Source organism: Melopsittacus undulatus, chromosome 7, assembly GCF_012275295.1.
Source record: "Melopsittacus undulatus isolate bMelUnd1 chromosome 7, bMelUnd1.mat.Z, whole genome shotgun sequence".
NCBI lineage: Eukaryota > Metazoa > Chordata > Aves > Psittaciformes > Psittaculidae > Melopsittacus > Melopsittacus undulatus.
Genome location: NC_047533.1, coordinates 24562066 through 24582192, shown reverse-complemented (window position 1 = coordinate 24582192; position 20127 = coordinate 24562066). Strand labels below are relative to the sequence as shown.

Below are 20127 nucleotides of genomic sequence, written 5' to 3'. Positions count from 1 at the left end.
CAGCAAAACATTGCTGCCATCGCTTGCAATGCTCCATGGCCTGACAGGCTGGATTGCAGAAAGGGCACCTTTTTCAGTCATATTATTGCAGCTGATCTCTGAAGGCCTTTGCACTCAACAGTCCACAGTGGCACATGTTGGTGTTAGCTGATGATGTCGAACCAAAGACCTTGCCAGTGTCTAAAAGAGTCAAGAGAGGTTTTTAATTACATTAAGATGGTTAATTTGACAGAACTTCAAAACATGTCCTTTCTGCTCATCAAGACAAGGCCATAAGACTGCCTATCAGGAGCTTGCAATGTTGTTGGTTTGATTATTTTTCCATGGGTTTCTCATATAGCTCCCCACTGTATAACTGAGATTAGATAATGTGTAGGATAAAAATAAAGTTAACAAAGGAGGAGCCATTTTGCTACCCTTTTTAATCATTTCTAGTCAGTTCTGCATTTCAGCTCCATTCTTTGCTGAAGAAATTATATTGAACCAAATGTTGCTTGTCTTCTTTCATCAGCTTTTCATTTAGGAAAAAAATACCCAGTTAAGGTCAACAAAAAGTGAATTTCAAATGACATCTGTCTCAAATCCCACTCCTTTTCTGAAGCACACAGAAATTTAATTTCTAAACCCTAGGTATTTCTAACCGAGCTGTAATTACATAGACTTAAATTGTCTTGAATTAACCCAGCACAGGAATGGTGCCTCCTGAGAGAGTCCCTGCCTTGGTTAAACTTTTTTTTTCTTTTTAATTTACAATATTAACCCTGGACACAGGTAATGAGTACTGGAAATCTCTTCCTTGTACTTGCAACCGTTGTTTCTCAATTTCAATCTGAGGTTCAAAGGTTTGTGCAAACTTCTTAGATCAGAGGTCGGGTACAAATTACTGCACTTTGCAGCTCCTTTCTGCCGATATGACAGAATTTCACAGTAAAGATGACTGCCTTTCACCCCCCCTCCTCCTTGCACAGGCAGCACCAGGCAGTTAGAAGCGTGACATGTACAAGTCAGCCATCGGTACCTGAGTTTAATGAGTAACTAACTGGGTTCCAGTGGTGCAAGGTGCATATTATAAAAAGGGTCAAATGTCAGTGCACAAAGGGAAAAAAACCCAACCACTCAGCCACTGACTAAGCCAAATGCTTTGAGTTCAATGTGCTTTCAGCAGCGAACATTCACATCCCAACTGCGGTTTCCCTTATGCTGATTTTCATTTCTGTGACCTGAGGGGGAGGGAACACATGGGGCCACTTTCAGGTTTCCCTGAGATCTCTGCCTCCTGCTGAAAGCAGGGCTGCAGGTTGGGCCCCTTATAGTTCCAGTGTTCACATGAGGAACACAAAACTGAGACTGTTGCAATAAAAATAATGCATAAGATTAGGGTGAACTGAAAATCTGAAGCTATTTTTATAGTTATAAAATTGACCGAGTAGACTTTGTACGAACAGGCAGGATGTGTTACACTTCTCTTTGGGATCTCCAGAGGAGTTAGCTAAAACTGTTAGATCAGAAAGGCTGAAGAGGGAACTGTAGTTTATGAACTTTTTTAGGTACTCTTAGTTGCACTCTAGAGGGGAACGTGTTACTGTAATATTTACATAGACAGACAGATAGATAGTGTTCTGCATTACAATCACAAAGAAAAAATCACAAGCACATGCATGCATATTGCTACTCCACAGAGTTCAGCAAAGCTTTCACCAAACATTTTCAATGATTAAATTAAAACACTGTGTTCATATGTAAGATTTTCCTTCAGAGAGAGGCAAGAAGTGAAATAGATGAATGTCTTACTTTCTGGTGTAATAATTAACATGTGAGTCTAGCTGTGGGGTTTGTTTTTCAGTTGCAGAAGATTGTTTTTCCTGTCTTTCTTATGGAAAAAGGTGCAAGCTCCTAGTCCATATTGAATGAAACACTTCTTCCTTTCTTGATAAAAATGCTTTAAAAAGCAGATAGTTAATGAGGAAGACACACTTATCTGTATCAGCCTCTCTGCAGTGAACATTGTTTAACTGCATTTCTGGTAAACATATGCTACAAAAACTATACCATCAAGTACAGCTCATCCAGAATAGGAAAGGTTTGTTACATATCAAGTGACTACATTGCACTTTGTTTGTGTCACACATTTTCCTGTCTGGCGTGGTAATAATAGACTTTGTTGAGTAGACTGAAATATGGGAATTTGGGGAGAAGGGAAAGGTTGTGTTGTTACCTGATTTGGAAAGCTGATGAGAGCAATTACACAGCCCATCTCTCATCTTCTGATCTTTCCTTAACATGTGGCTTCAATATCTTGTAGGATAATAACTTCAGACTGAGCCAGCAACTGGTCCTATTGAAATATCTGAGAGTTATACAGTTATTTTGAGTTGGACTGGGTAAAGATGTAACTGGGGCAAACAGTACAACACACAGGTTACACAACTTGTTGGGACAAAGTTCTGAATGACTTGCAACAAAGTGCATTATAAACTAAGGGAGGAGACAGGGTTTTGCTTACCCAAACTTCCTTCAGAAGTTATTTAAGCTGAAATGGCTGGTTTGGCACTGCAGTAGCACAAAAACACTCAAGAAACAGACATTACATTGACAGAATTCACATTGCAGAACTAGCGAAAATATCGACTATGTTGGTAGGATGCTCTAGGTAGTGATAGTGCTTTGGCATATCAATAACTTTTCATCAGCATAGCTTCATTCTCACCATGGGAAAGCCATGTATGCGTGAACAGAATTTTCTCTTGTGGTCATCAAAAACCAATGTCAAGAAGTAAAGTGCTATGCTCAGGAAAGTCTTCTCACTGTATTATTTGAGATATTATGATTGCTCTCTCATTGAATACTACTTTTGCAGCTTCCAGGCAAGAAGGTTAGGTTGTTGAGGGACCTCCATCCTGGGAACAGCAGTGAAGCTGGGCACTGATAGTACTAACTAGTAATGCAAGTGGAACTTTTGACAGCCTTTGCAGAATTGCAGTCAAAATTAAATATGCCTTAGGAGAGTGCAGAGAGGGTTGATAATAGAATAGGCAGGAAGTGTGCACAGTATAAGGTGGCTTAATTTTGTAGAGGAATCATTATTTCAGCTTCATTTTTAAATTGTCCATAAAATTGCTGTGAGGTAGGATTATTACATCTAAGGGAAGTGGTATGATACAGCTAAGAGAATTAGATCTGTGATTATTATTGCTCTTAATGATAGTGATGAAAACAAGAAATTTAACCTTCAAATCCTGTCTGAAATTGTAGCCAACTGTTGACGGTACAAATTTGCAGTTCAATTATCTGATTAGTATTCAAGTTTTAACCTGGAAAATTCCATTATGTTAATTTACAATAATTTCAGGAGTTTTCCTCCTGAACAGGAGCAAGAAGTAATATAGTAATTTTGTTACAGTTTTTAAGTGAAATAACATTGCTTTTGATTGGTGCCTGGAGGATATAACCAGCCCTGAAAGGCTTTTAATGCAGTATTTTCAGTAGTGCTCATCACTGTCTAAACTGTATCTCTATATAAGTCATTAGAATCTTGTAACTGATGTCAGGGGGAGTAATGCTAGATATTGAGTATTGTTGGAAACATCATCCTTAATTTTCTGTTTCTTATGTTTTTCCTTCGAAGAGAACACAGAAGATGAAGCCAACAATTTTCAGTGTTTTAAATGGAAAGAACCATTTTTTACATGCTTACACCACTCTAGAGTGAATTTAAGCAACTGAGAAACATACATGGATCCGCTCTGCAGCAGCTCCACTCAGAAAACTGCTTTTCAGGCCCAGACTATTAACTTGCCCCACAAAAGGGGAACATGGCTAACTGACCAGAATAAAATTGAAGTTAAACTTGAAATATGAAATCTTCCACTGAAATCAGTGCCCATACCCCTAATGATAGGCCCCAGGTTAGGATGCCAAGTATCACCATTAGCAGAGGTGGGAATTTCAGCAGCTACTCTGGTGATTTGGTAGGCCAGTCTTATCCTAACCCTTAGGTACTTTACACTGTTCCTCTCTATATTTAAATACAGTACTTCTAGTGGGCAGAGAGCCACTTCTGTACATGTTCATGCCTGAACATATAGAGAAAATGATGTAGTGCAGCAAGTTCTGCTGCAAGTGCATGTCCCTGAGTCCCATGCTGCACCTGAGCCAAAAGGTTTCTCCCAGGTGACTCCCTAGCTGAGGATGGACAAGTTCAATTGCCTTAATACAGGCACATACATGATGAAGAGAATATGCAGTGCTTTAGTGATGCAGACATCGGGATAGCTTGCACAGCAGCCAGACATGCTGTTGTCAACAGCTAGTGCTGTTCTAATCAATGAGATTACCTTCTCAAGCTATTAATCAAGCCAATGTTTCTGTCCCTTCAGATCTGCTTCACACTTCACTGCTTCCTCCAGAGTTTTGCCAAAAAAAGATCTAAATTAAGAAAATCCACGTTTTCAAAGCTTTGAACCCAGCATGGGGCAACTTCTTCACCTAGTTCAGCTGTAGGTAAGGCAATGTGTCTGACACACTACAGGCATTATCATAACCTGTTAGCCCCAGGTATTTCTCCTTTTATTAAAAGTATGAAGACATCATCCATTGGGAGCTAAGCCTGCTTAGTCTAAAGAAGAGAAGACTGAGAGGGTTTATTATCATCATTTATATTTATAGTCATCATTAATGCCTATAAATATCTCTAAGGTGGTTGCCAAGAGGATGGTGCCAGGCTCTTCATGGTGCCCAACAACAATACAAGGAGCAATGGCCATAAACTAAAATACAGAGCACTAGAACAGACTGCCCATGAGGGTCATGGAGTCTCCCTCTCTGAAGACAGTCAAAATCCCCCTGGACATGTTCCTGTGTCACCTGCTCTAAGTGGCCTTGCTTTGGCAGGGGGTTGGACTGGATGATCTTCAGAGGTCCCTTCCAATCCAAGCCATTCTGTGATTCTGTTAATTCTATGATTGCTAGTAACCTTCCCTTTCCTGTATGCGGGACTTTCAGAAAGGTTCCTAGCCAAAAAGCCATGCTGAAAATGCTGCAGTCTCTTGCAGTGACCCACCACAACTTTCAACTTGAGGTGTTTGCATTTCGTTACTGACAGCAGATAGGGAACCAAGCTGTGATCCAGCTCCTGTTGAAAACTACACTGAGGACTAGCCTTTGATACTTGAAATATAAATTAATTTGGAGTCATACAAAGTCTTTACAAGGATTTTTACCAAAGACTGGCCCCTTTTTCATGGCACCTGCTGCGTGCCTGGCCTCTGTCCTCACTGTGCATGAAGAGGAGCATGTGCATGGAGAAGCAGCATGGATGCTGCTTCCAGCAGGATGTCTCCTAAGCTGACTGCAAACAGGATGAAGCACATGAGATGGCAGCGAGGGCTTGTGGGCTCAGCTTTAGTAACAGCCACAATAACACCAGCTTTGCTCAGGTCATTTATGCAAATAAAGAGTAGGAAAGGAGAGACAGTCTTGCCAAGGAAACTGATGTATAATGACACCGTACTTATCTTTAAAAGAGGGGGTAACTTACACACTGCACTTGAAGCAATGCTCAAGACATCACCTTATTTCAAATTGAGGAGGCCCCTGCATTTTCCTGTTCAGCTGATAAACCTGTGAACAGGCAAGAGCATTGCTGTGTCTACGTGAGGTCTGTGATGAAGTTATGCAGCTGTTCTTAGTAAGCTGCTGTTGTTACATACATTTTATGTATCCAAAGTTGCCATGAGAAAACAGTCAGCTTTTAAAAATAAAGTGCTTCAATGGCAGCCATGCTGCCAGAACTGCTGCTCAATGTCAGCAGCAGGATTACCATTTGCCCTTATTATTACAGCTAAAAGCCTAGGACAGTCACATTTAAACCAGTAGCTGTCAACAGGGCGTATTTAGTTAAAATTTCAGTGTTTGACCTCTCCTCTGCAGCTGCTGTTGCTTAAGATCCAAAACCATGGTGGTTTCTTGAAGAAGCAGATAGCTGTGCGGTGTCTGTGAGAGCCTGTGGTGTCAGCTCAGCAGGAGTGTGTGTGGTCCAGGGTCTGCAGGTGGGACATGGGCATCCCCATCCCCTCCTACCTTAGTTATCACAGAGCTAGCAGTGTAGTATCACCCTGGGCTCTACTGCTGCCTGCCATGGTACTGGCACCTGTCCCTATGCTATGTGCCTGCTGGTGGCTGTGTCACCCTCAGAAGGACACACGATGACACTAAATCTATGTAACACAAAACTGGAGGGATGAATTAAGCACAAACATAAACAGCCTTGTTTTATAGGAGCACGTGAGTGGGGTAGACACGTGGTTGCTGCCACAAGGACACTGGCTGTGTCCTCATGTTTGTAAAAGCCTGTATTACCACACCAGGATCAACAGAGGAGCAGGTGATGCATAACTTCACAGGACATTGCACAGTGCTAGACAAGACAGGGATAAGCCCAAGTCCAGTTATATGGACTGTGGGAATCACTTTCTCACCAGGGCCCTGAGCTGCCCTTGCCATGGCACAAGGGACACCCGAGTTTGGCCCTGTGTTGCTGTTAATCAAGATGTGGTATTTCTGTGTAATAAAAGACTAGGTCTTTTAGGGCCTGAGAGACTTAGGGCAAGTAATCAATCCACTCACAGTATGCTTTAGGTCAGTCACTTGTCAACACAGGAAGTTTCCCATTTAATATTCTGAGCTGTGATGTGCAAAAAGAGGTTAAAAAGAATGTAATTAATGTTTAGGGTAAGGATTATTACACCTGCCAGACCAGCAACAGGGAAGGAGTTTTGTATGCAAGAGGAAGTGAAATGTGAAAGGTTTCAGTGAAACGTCTACATGTGAGAGTTCACCTGCCTGAGGGAGAGGCTTTGGAGCAGAGACGCTGAGGGCTCACAAGCCTGGCTCCTGGTAAGCTGGCAGATGCCATGGAACAATCAAGACTTCACTGTGTTCTGAGAAGAAAAGAAGCCATTCTTGTTTCAGTCCTGATAATGAGCCATTCAAAACTTGGTTGCCTCAGAGCACAACCTTTCTATTTAGCAATTAATATTTTTGTCTGTCTCTCTTCTATGAATCTTTGTTATCGAGATCAGGTGCACCTTCCTCCTCTTAGACCAGAAAGCAAGCACTTTTATTTCACAAGACACTACATTTTAATATAGCTTGAATTTTTTACTCTTCTAGGATTAATCACACTTGGTGGATGTATTGAAATCAGTCTGGCTTTATTAAGCCACTAAACCTGCTGTATTAGTTCATGCCTTGTGTATACCCACAACACATGGTAGCAAGTTTTCATGACCACTTTACCACAGACTAAAAGTATGCACAAAGTAGGGCTGAACACTCTGGAAATAAGCCTTTTTGAAATTCTGGAGAGTGATTACTTTTAGATTACAAGATTAGGCTGTGTTGGCAACCTGTTATGTAAGGCAGCAGCAACAGGAGGAGAGGGCACCCACATCAGATATGCCTACATTTTTTCTCATCAATGTAGATGATATCTAAACTTTGTTAAGGTATTGATTACGTCATGTGGCAATGCATGTCGTTAAAGTGTGTATTTAGCTATGTCAAATAGGACTACATGGGCTCTATAATTGTCTTAGGTAGTACATACTTAAATCCAGCCCTATGGAGCTCCACAAAAAAAAAACATTAATTCTGGGCACCTCAGGAGCTTTACTGAAAAGAATCTGGGTTGCTAGGGTTTCTAGGATTTAAATGGGTTTTGTAGACCATAGAAATCAGGTGCTTAAATTTTTCACCCATATTTCTGAGGACTTGGACCTACTGTACACTAGTAGTGTATAGCAGTAGCATACTACCGTACACTAGTACATACACGGTGACCAGTGCACTGAGAGTGGTGAAACTGCTCTAACAAAGGGTATGTATCAGAGTACTTGTGGCACAGGGAGAAACCTGCATCGTACTGAATAATACGACTACATAGAACAAACAAATCTGGCTGAAGTTTTGTTCTTTTTTTTGGGGAAAATAAGCCTGTCAAACCATTTCTCATGGCGGTTTGCAGAGTTTTCTACAGAGGCCACTGTTTTTTGACAGTTCCATCAACAAACTGGCCATGAATGCAAATCATGGCAAATAAAGTGGATGATGCAAAGGCTGATTGAATTGTGAAAAACAATGAGAAGGAGCCAGTGGTGTAGTACTCAGTAGGTGGAACCTACTGAAAAGGCAGTTGAAGTAGGGCTGAACATGAGGCTGTGGCATTTAGGAGTAAGAAACACAAGCCATGCCTGCCATGTGGGACATAATCCTAACAAGTGGTGCTTCTGCAAAGGATTTGGGATTAGAATTGACAAAAAAAACTCCACATGGCTTGCTAGTGAGAAGGTGTGGAGAAACAGGCCTTGGCAATACAGAGATGTGGGGAGAAGAAAGAGTGATGATCATCTCTGTAGTCAGCAAGGTTGGAAAGGTCTGAAACTCTAGAGAACTGCTGAAACTGCCACAAAAACAATTTCAGGTTAAAAAAAATACTTCTTGTGAAACAGTCTATCAGAGAAAGGTTTAACAAGAAACCCTAGCTGGAAGCAAAAGCTAGACAAATTCTCATGAGAAATACCTCATGCTTGCTTGTCTGAGGGAGTGATTGGCAAACAAGCCATAAAGGAAGTGGTAGGGTCTACAGCTCTTTGATCCCTTAAAACCAACGTCCTTTTGTAAGATACAATGTACTCAGATAGATGTTATAGGACTTGATGTGCAAATAACAATAAAATGTAATGGTCCATGTCATACACTGTCACTTGTATTAGATGGTCTGATGGATCTTTCCAGCTTTAAAAGTCAATGAATTAACTACTCTCAGAGTCCCAAAGCATCTTATTTAAATGTGCTTAGAGAGGAAGTCCACTGTCTTGAAGTTGTGATCATTAGCATGGTCATCTCCCTCTCTACATTTGCATTTCCTGTTCTCTGCCTGTGTTCAAATACAGAATGAAGTTTCTGAAATTTGCCTTCCTCTTGCTGGCTTGCAGGGCTGTGCTGGCTGCTTGCTCTAACACCTGTCTTAAGGGAACTATTCCCATCATTTATGTGAAGTCCTGTTGTAACAAAAGAAGAAATAAACACATCAGACATTGTACCACAATCAGCAGGCAGCTCAGAGTCTTGCCAGATCATCCTTTGCATGAGAGAACAAGCAGTGGTCCCCCCTGAAGATAAAGCTCATTTCTTATTTCCTACTTGACAGTTACTGTGAAGGTCTAGAGGAGTGAGGGGTTGTTGTCAGATCGAAACTGGGCTTCTCATGCATTTGCCATCTTTCACTGTGGAGTATGGCATCTGGCACTTGTGCTGTTGAGTAGATGGACTAAATGGGGAATGACTGACAGGGAGAAGAGGGCTCCGGAGGTGGCAACCACTGGCTTCATGGTGGTATCATGCCTTTCCCAACCCTGTGTCAGCTGCTTCCTACACTTTCAAAGAGGAGACAAGCCTCCTTAGGGTCCTGAGGTTTTGAGGTATTTAGTGGTATCCATTCATGCAACATCAGCTTCCTGTGGCAGCAGGTTAGTACGGGCAGGTGATTGTGAATCACTTCTCTCACTGTGCCCTTCATCTGGGAAGAACTTGTCCTACAGTACCAGTGCTCAGACTGATGTGAGTTTTTCATCTGCTTTTCTGCAGCCTTACTCCCAGTTTGAAAAACAAACCTGCAGAACTACAAGGAGACAAAAGAGAGGGGTGAGGTTCTGGTGGGAGCTAACAGCTTCTAACAAGTGTCCTCCTCTTTCCTTTGCTCAGGCTTTACCAGGCTGTGAATGAGCTTGACACCATGACCGCTGAGGACTCCACTGCAAGGATGAGCAATGAGTCCTCCAACGTGGCTACTACGAAAGTCCCAGAAGGTGTTGCTGGTGCCCCCAATGAGGCTGCTTTGCTGGCTCTCATGGCACGCACTGGATATAGCATGATCCAGGAGAATGGGCAACGCAAGTATGGCGGCCCTCCTCCTGGCTGGGAGGGTCTACACCCTCCTCGTGGCTGTGAGGTTTTTGTGGGCAAAATCCCCCGTGATGTCTATGAAGATGAACTCGTCCCTGTGTTCGAGTCTGTTGGCCGCATCTATGAAATGCGCCTGATGATGGACTTTGATGGGAAGAACCGTGGGTATGCCTTCGTGATGTACACACAGAAGCATGAGGCAAAGCGTGCTGTCAGGGAGCTGAACAACTATGAGATCCGCCCTGGCAGGCTGCTGGGGGTGTGCTGCAGTGTGGATAACTGCCGGCTCTTCATCGGAGGCATTCCCAAAATGAAAAAGAGAGAGGAGATCCTGGAAGAGATCGCTAAGGTGACAGAAGGCGTGCTGGATGTCATCGTGTATGCCAGCGCCGCAGACAAGATGAAGAACAGAGGCTTTGCCTTTGTGGAGTATGAGAGCCATCGAGCAGCAGCAATGGCCAGGAGGAAACTCATGCCAGGAAGAATCCAGCTGTGGGGACACCAAATTGCTGTTGACTGGGCAGAACCAGAGATAGATGTGGATGAAGACGTCATGGAAACTGTTAAAATCCTCTATGTGAGGAATTTAATGATTGAGACCACAGAGGACACCATTAAAAAGGTCTTCGGGCAGTTTAACCCTGGCTGTGTAGAGCGAGTGAAAAAAATACGTGATTATGCCTTTGTGCACTTTACAACCAGGGAAGATGCCATTCATGCCATGAACAACCTTAATGGTGTTGAACTGGAAGGCTCGTGTCTGGAGGTTACCTTGGCCAAACCAGTAGACAAGGAACAATACACTCGGTACCAGAAAGCAGCAAAAGGAGGGGCCGCAGCAACGCCTGAAGTAACTCAGCAACCTAATTATGTTTACTCTTGTGATCCATACACACTAGCATATTATGGATATCCGTACAATGCTTTGATTGGGCCCAACAGAGATTACTTTGTGAAAGGTTAGTAAGCACAATTAGGGGATGTGATGGGCAGGTTTGATCTCAGGCTGGTGTGACCTACCCAATGTCTGCCTGAATCAAAGGACAGCTGATGCTATGCACTTTTCTCTTAAACACTCCTTTATAGGTTTTTTTGCTATATTTCTGTTCAGTCTCATTTTAATTTATGACAATGCAGAGTGTATTTATCTATAAATAGTTGCCAATGTAGAGGCTAGTGTGAGTGGGCATCAAAAATATAGTTAAGAATGGGCTAATGGACCAAGCATGGGATGGGGAAGAGAGGGATCTGGTTTTTGAGTGCTGTACAAAGTCTGAGCAAGTCCAAGGACTCCAGCTTCTGAGACCTTCTAAAGAGCTGGACCCTAAGTATAAGAGATCATTTTTTTGCCCACTCCTGGAGGTGTGGTTACGGTGACCTGATCATCCAAAAGGAGGGATGTCAGAGAGAGCCTCAGTTGGAAGCTCTCCAGATGTCATTTGCTCTCTACATTAAAGTGACAGTAGTTCTGTATCCTTTATAAAGTCATTTGAGAACTACTAGCAGAAAGAATCATATGAGTGCCAAATAATTACTTGATTATGTATACTTTAATTAGTTATCCGTTACAGTCATTAAAAAATAACCAAAAATCAGTTATTCGTTAAAAAAACCCTAGCAGCTATGGCTGGTGTTATAATTACAATTATCCTGTACTTACACGAAATGTAGTTTCCTGAAATTCAGTGTTTATTTCTGTATAACAGCCAGCCTAGCATGAATATATTCTTAAAGCACCCATATAAACCAAGAAATATTTTTAACCCAGCTGATCGAGAATTTCAGCTTCTTCTCCATTTCCAGATTTGCACTTGCAGTGAACTACAAAGGAATTAGCTGACAGTCTAAATATTCAATTAGACTATCACAGACAGTGCATTACTACCACAGTGTCCAAAGCATGTTCATGGAGTCTCTAGGATAAATATAGGCAACATTTTTGAAGATGGGGTATTATCACATTACTAGTAATATAGCAAAAACAAGACTAGTAATAATACAGGCAATGATGGGACAAAGTTGATTAAAGGCCAGGTACAACTTCAGGCCATCTCTGCAGCTTCCCATCACAGCCAGAGAGACTGGGTCTTCTCTGGTGGACAGCTGAGAGCAGCTGTTCCTACTGCATAGAAATTACTCCAGAGGAGCCCTTCTCTCTCTCCTGAGCACATTATACCCATACCAGCCATGAGAGTTACATTGGTATAAATGAGCAGTTAATGCATGGCCAGAAACATCAAGAGCAAAACTTGTGTAGGCTCACTGTGTGCTTCTAAGGCCAAACTCTTCTGTTTTCCTAAGCGAGGTCACTAAGACTCAGATCAAACTCAGATCAAATTCAGCAGCGGCATTTCTAAACACATGCCTCCCAGCCTCAGCCTGGGCCATTACTGCTCCCCACATGGCTGTTGCTATCTGTTATTTACCATCCTTTTCTATGTTGTTATCATAAGCAGGCACTATACGAGGCAGAGGGCGAGGTGCAGCTGGGAACAGAGCCCCAGGCCCCAGGGGCTCCTACCTGGGGGGATACTCCGCTGGCCGTGGCATCTACAGCAGGTACCATGAAGGCAAAGGAAAACAGCAAGAGAAAGGGTACGAGCTGGCGCCCAGCTTGGAGTTACCTGCAGTCAATCCGGTGGCCATCAAGCCTGGTGCAGGTTAGTATGTGCAATGAGGGGAGGAAAGCAGAAGTTGTGGGTAAGACCCCACTCCAATCCTTGTGTCAGGCAACACGGGGACCCCTCCAGGGACAGCCCACAGCTACAGGAGTGGGGACAGCTCCCAAGCCACAACTCAGTGTTCCCCTGTGCTAGATGCTTCCTGACCCTGGCTGGGCTTTCTGAAACAAGAGGCACACAGTGGGACAGGAGACATGGACATCCAGGAGCTCTTCAGACCAAATGAAAAAGGGCTGAAGCTGTACCCACCACTCCTGTCCCCTTTTGGACCTCCTTAGGAGGAAGCTGATGTTTTTCTCCATCTGGTCATGTACACTAGAGCGTGGTGATTAAGAGCAATCTTCCTCCCTTTTAATTTCTTCAAAACTAATTTCATCCTGGGAGAGTACCACCCCGAATTTCCAGCCAGGCCAGAGCTCTCTCCTGCTGAATTCCTATTTCTTTGGTACTACAAGGCTGGGAAGAGGACCAGAGGCTTCTCCATTGCAGGAAAGTCCCCAGCTGAGGCAAGCTTCTCCAACACCATCAGTGGCATGGCGAAGGAGCAACGCAGGGAGCCCCCAGGATCCAGTTTGCAGCAATGCAGCACCTACAACAGAGCTCTCAGCTCTGAAGGACTACAGGGAGTTAGCCCAAGGGCTGGGGCAGGGACCACCCCCTTCTGCCTATCCTCAGCTGAGAAAACAGTCCTTGCCCTTCCCAGGTGAACAGGATGAAGGGTTGAGCCCTCCAGTTTCTCAAGAACCTGACTGGAGAGGTTTTTATTTGTAAAAGAAGTCTGAAGAAGAAGGTCCTTGCAGGTGAAGGGGACAGGCTCTCTCTTGAACGAGTTCTCAGGTCTTCTCCCCATTCCTCTCCCCAAGCAAATTGTAAGTGCAGGACCTAAGCAGTACTTAATAGAGCTGCAGTGGTTTCCCAAAACATGATCCATACTGTCAGTGGAAACTACAGCTTGCATCTAATGAAAGTTGTGAAGAGTTCTTCATAACAGCTGGATGAGACAATGGGAGAAGAGGTCTAGAGATAAAGGCTAATGAGATTAGAGCCATTTCCAAAGAAAGATCAGACTTCCTGAGAACACTGCCCACTCACAATCAGAAAATATTGCCACTATGCGTGTTTGTAAAGATACTTCAGGAATTCCAGGTATTAGTAAAGGATGCTTGAAAAGTGGGCTTTGAAATACCCGTGGTGTCTGTAATTAATTCAACTGACAAATAAAAGCCTGAAGCTCAAGCTCAACTCTACATATTTCTACACTTGAAGCATGTTAGAATTTAGATTTCTTTATTGGGTCTTCCTCTCTCATTGTTCCAGCACAGCATCTGAGCACAGGAGCCATCAGTCAGTTTTCCCCAATCAGATCAGATGATCTAGTAAGAGGTATCACATGCAAGACATACCTCTGTTACTAGAAAGGTCTGACTCTGAAAACGCATTACCAGAACCATGGAGTAGAGATGTAACAACTCTGCAAAGCTTCCTGCCACTTAGAGCAACCATTTCCTTGCAAATGGTTAAAACACTCCTGAGAATTCACCCCCGTATCCCAGCTGCCTGTTACTGTTTTTCTGGCAGAAGTTACTGCAGAATGGAGCACGTGAGCTGTCTGCCTTTACTTTGATGAGAAATTACGCAGGTTATTTATATATTTTATTTAATCAGAATTTATATGGTTATTTAATTCAGAAATTATCCAGGTGGGAAATTATCACCAGGTTATTATCTTGGTGATAAAACTAGTTTGAGCTGACCAGGTGGACTTGGTGTAGAAGGAGAACTCGTAAAGGTCATGGTGAACGTCTCTGCTTGACAAAACGGTGGTAATCCACCTGCAGTAAAAACGTCTCTGCCTGAAAGGTTCCTGATCAGATCCCTTGTTGCAGTCCCCAGGATCGAAATGAGTGTACTGCTTGCCTGCACCTGTCCTACCCACAGGCAGAACCACACACATCTCTATTGTAAAGTTTCACCCCAGTGAAAGAAACCTGTGTGCATATTTAGCTTCATTTCTGACTTACTGGCTGCACCTCCCATAGATGCCAGCATCACCTCTTAGTCCATCATTGTCTCTGTTTTCCTTGTGAATAACCTTACTGCTGAAAGGCTTGTGAGCTGAATGGTGAAGTGTGCATTATGAGGCAATGAAGGAACAGTTGGGTTCATCATAGACAGTTTGGGTTGGAAGGGACATTTAAAGATCATCTAGTCCAATCTTCCCATCATGGGCAAGAACATCTTTCACTAGACCAGGTTCCCCAAAGCCCCATCCAACCTGAACACTTCCAGGGATGGGGCATCCACAGCTTCTCTGGGCAACCAGCTCCAGTGTCCCATCACCCTCATCATAGAGTATTCCTTCATTATGCCCAATCTAAATCTACCTTCTTTCAGCTTAAAGCCATTAGTCCTTCTCCTGTTGTAACAGGCCCTGATAACAAGTCTCTCCCCATCTTTCTCATAAGCCCCCTTTAGGTCCTGAAAGGCCACAATAAGGCCTCCCCAGAGCCTTCTCTTCTCCAGGCTGAAAAAGACCAACTCTCTCAGCTTTTCCTCATAGAAGAGGTGTTCCAGCCCTCTGATCATTTCTGTGGCCCTCCTCTGGACCCATTCTGACAGGTCCATGTCTTTCCTGCACTGAGGAATCCAGAGCTGAATGCAGTGCTCCAGGTGGTTTCTCACAAGAGCAGAGCAGAGGGGCAGGATCACCTCCTTCAACCTGCTGGTCACGGTCCTTTTGATGCAGCCCAGGATACAGTTGGCTTTCTGGGCTGCGACCTCACACTGCTGGCTCATGTCCAATTATTGTGATTATTTGGAATGTTCAGCAATGCACATTTCTTCCCTAGGTGCTGCCATGGAGCTCGATTTTGAGCCATGTACAAACTCACCATCTCTGAACTCTGTTATTCTGACCCAAGCGTTTTTTCCTTTGCCTGAAATACCATAGCTTTAATTATTTTGCCTTGTCCAATTTTGGCATGAGGGAGAATTCCCTAAAGAGCAACTTCTTTTGTATGTGTGTCATTAAACAGGCTGATCCTGTAGCATTCTGAGGTGGGATAAAAAGTATTTAGCCAAGTTAGTCTTTTCTTCCAGAGCAGCTCTGCCTATGGCAGCTACATGTCCCTTGATCTCAGCAACTGGAGCAGGGACCCCACCAGGACACTACATGCTACCACCTGCCCCTGTATTCTTGGCGAGGGAGGAGGACAGCAGTGGTTGTCAGAAGGGCCTGTGTAAATCCGGGTCACAGTTCCCAGTCCTCAGTAGGACCCTGGCCCTGGTACACCATGCCAGCAGCATGGGCAGAAGTGCTGGGCAAAGCAGGCAGCATCGAGCCCATCACCGTGCATCAGCCACAGAGCTCCCACCCATGCAGAGGGAAGAGGTGCCCCATGTGTCCTGCCAGCACAGGATGAGAGCAGCACAGGATCACTGCTGGAGGGCTGGTGAAGCCAGAAAGCTGCACCTCTTTGAGATGAGGTCCTGGAAGCCCTCTCCCAGCATATCTCTCTGATGTGTTTCATCTCTTCTAGTGGCCATTCCTGCCATTGGTGCCCAGTACTCCATGTTTCAGGCTGCGCCACCAGCCAAGATGATGGAAGATGGCAAAATCCACACTGTCGAGCACATCATCAACCCTATAGCTGTCCAGCAGGACCCAGCTAGTGCAGCAGCCGCAGCAGCCGCCGCAGCAGCAGCTGTAATACCCGCTGTCTCAACACCTCCCCCTTTCCAGGTGCGTTTATCCCATCCTGCTTCCCGTGCATCCTGCTTTGCATACCCAGGGTGGGGGAACAAACCTGAGCTGCTCCCGCTCAGGAGATGCTGTGAAGGATGTAACAGTGTGCAACGGCCCTGTTGCTCATCCGACCTCTCTCTTTGGACACTCACTCTCCCTCCTACAGGGGACCCAAATCTGGGAAGTAGGAAACAGCATCCCACAATAGAATAACTCTCACTCAACAGGGCATGCACTGCCTACCCTCCTGTTATCACCTCCCCTTCTAGAGGGTTTGCAATTCAGGAGGTGCATATGGGCTATTGCAGCAATTTAAGCTCCTTTTTTGAGGTCTGACCCCAATACTTTCCTCCCAGGGCCGCCCCATCACACCGGTGTACACCATGGCTCCCAATGTACAGCGGATCCCCGCTGCTGGGATTTATGGGACAAGTTACGTGCCATTTGCAGCACCTGCTGCAGCAACAGCAACGATAGCCACGCTACAGAAGAATGCTGCTGCTGCCGCTGCCGCCGCTGCCTATGGTGGGTACGCTGGATACCTCCCCCCAGCATTCCCAGCTGCAACCATTCAGGTCCCCATCCACGACGTCTACCAGACGTACTGAGACTGACAGCAGAGGAGGGTGGTGGAGAAATACACACTGAAGGAACACTTTACTATTTATGAAGAAAGAACCTTCTGCGAAAGAGGAAACATTTGGGCTTGGTGAAACTGATGCAGAAAGTGAAGAATGTCATAGAAAAATGTGTTTGGAATGTTTTCTACGCTTGAAGTTTTCACTAACTTTTTTAGGCTATTTTTAAAGTTTAACACGCTGGTATTCATACATTTCTAAAGGACCTCAATGCATTCAGCCCGCCGCTGATGTGCATTTAGAAGCATCGTAGTGGGGTTGCATAGGGTCTTTTATTATTTTTTTTAGCAGTTATATTTTCAATATATTTGTGGTATGAAGGTTATTTTTTAGTAACTTCTGCACTCCAGAGATGTCTATTTTGTAGTGCCTTTAATAATATATCAGCTATATATTAAAAAGCACACCTGAGCAGCTAGGGAAAGTTTTAACAATATATTTTGAAGAATATATTCAATATTTAAAGAATATGTACCTTAGATTTTTTTTTTAAAGAAAAAACAACAAGTGTCTTATTTAAAAAGTTATACTGGAAAGTGCAATTTGAAAAATGTGCAAGACCTCTGCATTTTTGTGCTGGCATTAACACAACCTGCTCACTCTTATTTCAAATCAGAAGTAACTAATATTGCCCATTTGGGCGAAAGAGGTAAAAAAAAAGCTTCCTCATGCAAACATCTTCACAGTGTGATCTGCAGGCTTGTGCTAAGTAAAGGAAAGGCTCTGAACTTTCCTTAACAACTGGATTTTCTATTTATTGAAGCTACTTGTGATTGGCGCACATGCAAAAACAAGTAGCCGCTATTTCACGTGAGGTGTCTTGACTTAGGTCTTCATCCAGTATAAAGCTTAGGCTGTCTTTCAATGCTTTATTTTATTCTTTGAAGTATATGTTGTAGTGACTGAGAATGTATGCTGCTGTTGCCGAGAGGATGCGCAGCGTTACTTGCCCATCGCTCCATTGTGTTCTGTGAGAAATTCCAGAGGTACTAGGGGTGGTAGTGATACTGGAATTAGTGAAACAGGGCTAGCCTCCCTCCCAGCCTCCCTTCCATGCTATATTCCTCTTCACAACTGGAGCTGTACCTGCACATCAGGGGTGGGAGCAATTAGACCTGATGATTTCAAAACATAGAGCTTGTAAATATCTTTTAATATACATTTTTAAAGTCATTTTATGTTGCAAATATACATGTTATGTGGTTTGCTACAAAACAAAAACCTATTGCAATGTTATAAAAAAGTTTGGTTTATTAAGAAGTAAATATATTATTGCAGTGTTCTGTGGCCTGTTTAAAGGCTTTTATTTAGTAGTGCAGTGAACGTAAAATACAGTAAAATGGTAAAGAAGTATCTTGCCCGTTTTATGAAGTGCATCAGCCTGCAGACACAGCTGCGGTGACACGAGGTGTGAAGCAGGGAGTGAGTAAACAATGTTCCTTTACTTTTTGTGGTGTAAGTACCAACTCAAGGGGGTTTGTATTTGGGTATATTTTGACAACTGAACCACTTCCAGACCACGTCCAGCTCAGTTAAGTGACCTTTTAATACACTTTTCTTCCTTGCCTCAAAATGGAGTGGTTGTTTTTTAGGTGCTCTTGCTCAGCCAAGCTGAGTTCTCCTCAATCCCGTTGACCCATTAGCAAAAGCACTGTGAGGTTAACCATTAGGTTGGACTCTGCCCCTCCACACCCCTTCCCAGGAGAATTTATTGTCTATCCTTGTGCTTCTGAAAGCACACCCATACCTTAGCCCTGAGGCCCTGCCTCGTAGTAGGGCAAGAGGAGGTGATTTGGGTAAAGCCCCAAGGGGGAAACCTCCAAAAGGGAGGCTGGTTCTGCCTCCTCTGCCCCTCTGGCTAAAGCCATAGGGCCATGGGATCTGTACAAACACCCAATGGGTTGGGAAAAGGCAATCTAGTGGTTTGGGTCTCCGCCAGCCCCTTTCCAGCCCCATGCTACTGCTGACCCAGAGAGGAGGGATGAAGGGTGATGGCTTCCTTCCCAGTCATCCAACTTCCTGCTGGCAGGATGAGGAACCTGCTGCTTGCAGAGGTGTCAGGGAGAGAAAATAGCCAACAAGGGCAAACCCTGAGGTATCCCATGCCACAAGGTGCTGCCTGTGCCAAGGCAGAAGCAGGCAGGGGCCAGGAGCACAGGCAGACAGGTCACACTGAACCTCCCACCTGTGCCTGTCTTTTGCTTCTAAACCATTTCATGTACATTACTACTGAGGTAAGTCTGGTAACTTGAAATGTGAACATCTTTAGGTTAAGAACAAACTATTCAAAAGAAAAAAAAACATAAAAATATAAAACAAAACTAGTGTGCCTTATTCTCAAAAGAGCTGATATTTTAGGTGTTTTATTGTATCTCTGTTCTCTGTACTGTCGGAAACCTCTGAGTTTATTTAGTTCTTGCTCCATTTACGGTACATTTCTAGAATGTAGTGAATAAAACATTCTTTAAAAATGGAGACTTTTATTTCATTGCATCTCCCCGCTGCCAAATTAAGCTAGTCTACCAAGGCTGTGCTCCCCTCCAAGCTGGGAGAAAGATGTTTGGGGCAAGAGGGGACACGGAGCACCACAGCCAGCATCCCCACTGGCTCCTGCAGGGAGGGGAGATGAACAAGAAACACTGTCCCACTGGCTCCCCTATCCCACCACCTGCAGAGGACAGTGACCTTCCCAGCAGGCATAGTGGGCATCTCAGCATTCTTTCAGCAACCTCTGACCAGTTCAATACTCTTTTCACAACCAGTCAGTGCCTGGATGTGGATGGTGCTGAAGCTGGCATCCCTCTGTGCTATCCATCCACTCAGCGCATAAAACCCTTGTAGCTCTGCTGCATCTCCTTGCTGCAGGACAGAAGGACTGGCATGATGTTTTCGTCTCAGCTTGCTCCACCCTTCAAGGGCACAGAAAGCTAAGCTGCATCTCTTGGCAGTAGCTGCAGTCCTCCAGAACCCCTGTCTGTCTGTTCCCTAGGAGTAAACCCACCCAGAGAAAATCTGCTGAGAATACCAAGTCTGGAGAGAAGTGTGAAGGAGCAGAGGTAAACTGAGGCAGAGCAGAGAAATGGGAGAGGTGCTGGCCACC

The 20127-nt window shown here is 44.1% G+C and overlaps 1 protein-coding gene across 4 annotated transcripts in view; it reads left to right on the top strand.

The window, feature by feature from the left end:
* Positions 1 to 19451, top strand: part of RBM47 (RNA binding motif protein 47) — a 78380-nt gene extending 58929 nt beyond the window's left edge. For 3 of the 4 annotated variants that reach the window (XM_031048983.2, XM_031048982.2, XM_005149114.3), the window contains 4 exons: positions 9763 to 10922; positions 12417 to 12623; positions 16184 to 16386; positions 16746 to 19451. In XM_031048983.2, the coding sequence (XP_030904843.1) occupies positions 9763 to 10922; positions 12417 to 12623; positions 16184 to 16386; positions 16746 to 16997 (1822 nt within the window). In that variant the 3' untranslated portion in view covers positions 16998 to 19451. The remainder of the gene's footprint in view (positions 1 to 9762; positions 10923 to 12416; positions 12624 to 16183; positions 16387 to 16745) is intronic. The other variant, XM_031048981.2, reaches the window with a different exon arrangement.
* Positions 19452 to 20127: the final 676 nt, after the last annotated feature.